This window comes from Armigeres subalbatus, chromosome 2, assembly GCF_024139115.2.
Source record: "Armigeres subalbatus isolate Guangzhou_Male chromosome 2, GZ_Asu_2, whole genome shotgun sequence".
NCBI lineage: Eukaryota > Metazoa > Arthropoda > Insecta > Diptera > Culicidae > Armigeres > Armigeres subalbatus.
This window is the reverse complement of record NC_085140.1, coordinates 248843325-248848585: the sequence shown is the minus strand read 5'-3', so window position 1 is coordinate 248848585 and position 5261 is coordinate 248843325. Positions and strand designations below refer to the sequence as shown.

Below are 5261 nucleotides of genomic sequence, written 5' to 3'. Positions count from 1 at the left end.
GAGCAAGATGTATGAGAAGACATCAGAAGACAAGCAAATCCAGATACTCGATTCTCTCCCACCAAGGCAGGCGGAACCCAAGGCTCTAATCCAACATATACTTCCTTCTACACCAATGTCTCACATTGCGAGTCTCGGATTTCTCTCGAGAGATGGAGTTTCTTGTGTTACCCAAGGTCACTGTAGATCTACCCACAACCACAATTAGCACGGAAGGGTTGACTATACTAGACGGTATTCAACTGGCGGATCCGTCGTTTTTCCAATCCATGGAAGTCGATTTTGTCTTGGGCATCGAGGCTTTCTTCGAGTTCTTCGAGACCGGAAGAATAATTTCGAACGGAACAGATCTACCAAGCCCCACTGAATCCGTATTCGGTTGGGTAGTTTGTGGTGGCTCGCCTTCTACCTAATCCCTTCGAATAGGCTGCTATTTCTCAGCCACATCCAAGCTCGAAAAACGGTTCGTTGAGTGGTACTGTTCGTGCGAAGAAGTGGAATTCCCAAACTCCCATTCTCCCGAGGAGAAAATGTGTGAAGATTTGTTCCGGAAAGGAATTCGGAGAGGTGTAAATGGTTGCTACACTATTCCTCTACCCAAAAACGAAGACGTTCTTTCCAAATTGGGCGAGTCACGAGACATCGCATTCCGACGTCTTCTTGGAACCGAACGCAGGCTGACAAGGGATCCCAATTTGCGTAACCAGTACGTCACAGTTATGGACGAATATTTGAAGTTAGGGCACATGCGGAAAGTCGAAGATGATACCGAGGAGCCAGCCAAAAGGTGTTATCTACCCCACCATCCGGTGGTCAAGGAGGCCAGTATCACCGCCAAGGTCAGAGTGGTCTTCGATGCCTCGTGTAAGACGTTAACCGGAATTTCATTGAATTATGCCCTTCTGGTGGGACCAGTTGTGCAGGAAAATTTGAGGTCTATTATCCTACGAAGCCGGACGAAACAGATTTTCCTCGTATCGGACGTAGAGAAAATGTTCCGACAAATTCTAACTACCCCAAAGGATCGACCTTTGCTGTGGATACTTTACCGATTCACACCCCAGGATAAAGTTACGGTCTATGAACCGTGACCTATGGGACAAAACCAGCTCCCTTCCTAGCAACTCGCACGCTTCAGCAGTTGGCTACTGATGAAGAACCCCATTATCCGCTCGCATCAAAGGGCAATTCTCGAAGACGTCTATATATGGATGACTTTATCACGGGTACGAACGACGTAAGCACGATTATTTCCATCAGAACTCAACTGACGTAGATCATGGAAGGCGGAGGTTTCAAGCTTAGAAAGTGGTCCTGCAATGAACTCGCAGTTTTGACAGGACAGCTCTGGCGTTGATTTTGATCCGGATCAATACGTGAAAACGTTGGGCTTAACATGGATGCCTGCTACCGATACCCTTCGATTCCAGTTCCAGATTCCCTCGCTAGGTTCGAACATTCCACATTCAAAACGTCGTATCCTATCGCTCATCGTCACACTCTTCGACCCCCTCGGTCTTATAGGCGCCACGACGGTGGCCGCAAAGATCATAATGCAGCAACTGTGGATTCTGCAATGCACGAATGGTGATTGCTTGGACTGGGACGAACCAGTTCCTTCGAGGGTGGGTGAGAGCTGGTGGAACTTTCAGGAAAAACTACTTAACAACATTCGTGTCGACCACTGTGCTGCTATTCCAAATGCAGTTTTGGTGGAACTGCATTGTTTCTCAGACGCTTCTGAGAAGGCGTACGGTGGTTGTATCTAGCTTAGAAGTCAAGACGTGAATGGACAAATTTTGGTTCGACTATTTTTCTCCAGATCCAAGGTGGCTTCATTACGAAGTTAGTCGATCCCACGGCTTGAACTTTGCGGCGCGCTTCTTTTATCACAATTATATGAGAAGGTTCAAACCTCTCACCCGTGGCGGATTTCAACGCCATGTACCTCAGCAAGTTCGGTTCGTACTCAGACCTCATTCGTCGAACGGCATATTGGTTACGGTTATCCAAGCTTTTGCGAGTTCCAAGAAAACGGCGATCTGGAAACGGTTTCCTGAAGTGTGCAGAAATGAAGGTAGCTATTTTGGACTCGTCTACATTCGTCCAGCTCCTAGACGTACTGCAGTGAAGGCTTACGTAGCTGTGTTTATTTGCCTCTGTACCTAGGCGGTACATTTAGAGCTTGTCTCCGATCTTTCCACGGAACGTTTCCTACAAGCCATGAGACGATTTATTGAACGTCGAGGAAAGCCGTCCGACATTTATTCCGATAATGGCAACAGCTTTGTCGGCGCCTGGAATCAACTATCCGAACTTATGCGTATGCTAATGGACATCCTACATCACGATCGAGTCATCGCTGTGCTAGCAGAAAATGGAATACAGTGGCATTTCATTCCGCCGAGTGCGCCACATTTTGGAGGCCTCTGGGAGGCCCCAGTTAAGTCAGCCAAAAATCATTTACTGAAGGTGATCGGAGAAAACGTTGTCTCATCGGAAGATTATTGCATACTGCAAGCTGCAAGTTGCAAGCCCTCACCAAACGATGGAAGCCGACTATTCCGATGCAACCAGGAATACTCGTTATAATTAAAGATGATAATGCGCCTCCAATTCGCTGGATAATGGGAAGAGTTATTGCTCTGCAATCCGAAGAAGATAATATTAATAACATTAATGTAACCAGAATCGTGACTGTGAAGACCGCCACCGGGGAACTCAAGCGTCCGTTGCTGGACCATTATCCCCTAGACGACTATAACTTTGGCTTGCTTATTGCTGATGTGATGATTGCTATCTATCTAACGCAGGATCTGAGCGATTGGAGATGAAGAGATAAATGACCAAAACAAACCACGACTACCTAGTTGGCTCCGCGGTCGTACCGCGAAAATACTGGGCAGGATGTATGCTGTGTAGACTGTTATGTATTCCACACCATCAAAGCCTAGGATGCCGAGATAGCTACACAAGAGAATGAAACTGGTCGAAACCACCGCTTACGGTAGCCGATGCAAGTCTACGTGAGACTCTACACGACTGCGATGAGCTGACCGCTTCCGAATCGCCGACGGTACATCACCCTTTTGACCCTATCTGTTCGCTGGTAATGTTGGAGTCGGCAGCCACATTTACTCCACTGATTGAAGGAAGGTAAGGGTCGGCTACTAAACAATACCCGTATCATTTGTTCAGTGAATGTCTTTCTGTTCCATTTCTTTTAAGAAGAAATGAAGTAGTCGTTTTTTATTCAGATATTTCTCAAACTTAATGCAAACCCTCTTTAGATTGAGGTACCGCTATTTATACCCTTCGGGAAATGGCATATTCCACCCGAATAGACGATAATAGCTCATTAACAGTAAAACGTGATATTGATAACAAAACATGATATGAACTTGTTTGAAATAAGAGTAAGAATAAGACCTAGAAAAATAGACCTAAAGGCTTTTCTCTAGAGACTTCTTGGACTGCTTGCTAAGTAGCACAAAAAACATGTACACCCAGGTTTTTTTTTACACGGTTGGAATTCATTAATTTCTCGGTTAACCTAAACTTTCACAGCTTTTCAAATACCCCCTGAATTTTCTTTGATTTTTTGTGAATTTTTTCGTGGGGTTAACTCATTGTTTCATTGACGCTGAAGGTCTTAAACGACTAAAACCAAACCGTGTAAAAAAAAACCTGGGTGTACCGTACGTATTTGAATTTGGACGAAAGACCATTGGCTACGCGGGTAGACCTTGGGACCTTCTTCCAGGGATTTCTCGGATGACTTAGGTCTTATTCCAGAGATATTTTGGATGACACAGAACATATTATGTGAATACCATGTAGCAATAGCATATGTGAAACTAGTCGTTAGACCTTTGGTTGCTCATGTAGACTCTAAGGCCTTACTTCTAGAATATCTTGTATAATCAATAACCATGGACAAAAGCTGACAGTGGGCCAAAAGTACATAAGCTCCCGTTTCCAAAACAGTCAAAATTATCTAAATCAGTTGAAAACACCTCTTTACGTCCCTCCCACCGTATCCACATGATTTTCTCATCGATGCTATATTTCGTCAAGTCCTTAGATATCACCGAGTTTCAGCTTCCAGGTACTTAAAGAAAGAAATTGATATATTATCACCTGAAGTTGCATTTGACACAATATTCATTTCTTCAATTTTTTTTTTTCAAAAGATTGTTTTTTTTATTACCTACCTGGACACCTGGTTGGCTACCCGAGCAAAGTCTGAAAACATAATGAGAGCATATAGAAAACATATTTTGATGTTGACATCAAATTGAAATCATAATTTGTTTTCAAATATGAATCATCATGATTGATTGCATATTTTGATCTCATTTTGCTGTAGATTTCTGAATTGTATGATCTGACATCAAACTGTTTACTTATTTTGTTATCAAACCAATAAAAAAATAGTTTTCGATTTGCTTTTATCGATAGCAGGAATATTTTTCAATGTGATGTCACAGTAAGATTTTTTTGCTATACGTTTTGTTATTTTAACCGTTAAAACGACCAAAACGATATCAAGCTAAGTAATCATATTCGGCGATTTCACAACATCAAAACAAGTTATCGATTTGCTCTCAAGCTTTGCTAGGGTCTGTGTCGATACACCTATGCCTGGCGTATTATAGAGGTCCATAATCATCGGTCTTGGGCGATGTTGCTCCAGTTTCTCCAGGTCCGATTCCACCGCGTGCAGCCAGCGTGTTCGTGGCCTTCCACGAAGTCACCGGCCCCTATCTGGTTCTCTGTTGAATATTGTTTTCGCTATTCTTTCTTCCGACATTCGCACTATTTTTATTTATTTATTTAACCCCGAAACCCCCGAAAGTTCTCCGGCCCGCCTCTTTTAATGTCCATGCTTCATGTCAATAAAGGGCCACTGGTAGAATTAGAGTTTTGTATAAGGCAAGTTTCGTTTTCATCTGCATGTTGCGGGACCTAAGCTGGTTACGTAATGCGTAAAAGGCCCTATTCGCAGCAGCAATATGTCTTCTCACTTCACGGGAAACGTCATTGTCACATGTCACAAGCGTTCCAAGGTAAACAAATTCTTCAACAACTTCAAACACATCACCATCAAGCACTACCCCAGCACCAACACCACTAGGTCTTCCTCTATCTCTACCAGCCACCATGTACTTTGTCTTGGTAGAGTTAATGTTTAAGCCTATCCTCGCCGTCTCCCTCTTCAGTGGGACAAAAGCCTCCACTACTGCTCTGTGATCGATTCC

The 5261-nt window shown here is 43.7% G+C and overlaps 1 protein-coding gene across 1 annotated transcript; it reads left to right on the top strand.

Moving 5' to 3' along the window:
• The first annotated feature begins 530 nt into the window (after nt 1–530).
• Nucleotides 531–1091, top strand: LOC134209679 (uncharacterized). Its single transcript, XM_062685684.1, has one exon. It carries the CDS (start codon nt 531–533, stop codon nt 1089–1091), a length of 561 nt encoding a protein of 186 aa, XP_062541668.1.
• The last annotated feature ends 4170 nt before the right edge of the window (nt 1092–5261 follow it).

Excerpts from the sequence above, each read along its gene's own strand:
- LOC134209679 (XM_062685684.1), top strand. The coding sequence starts at position 531 with ATGTGTGAAGATTTGTTCCGGAAAGGAATTCGGAGAGGTGTAAATGGT.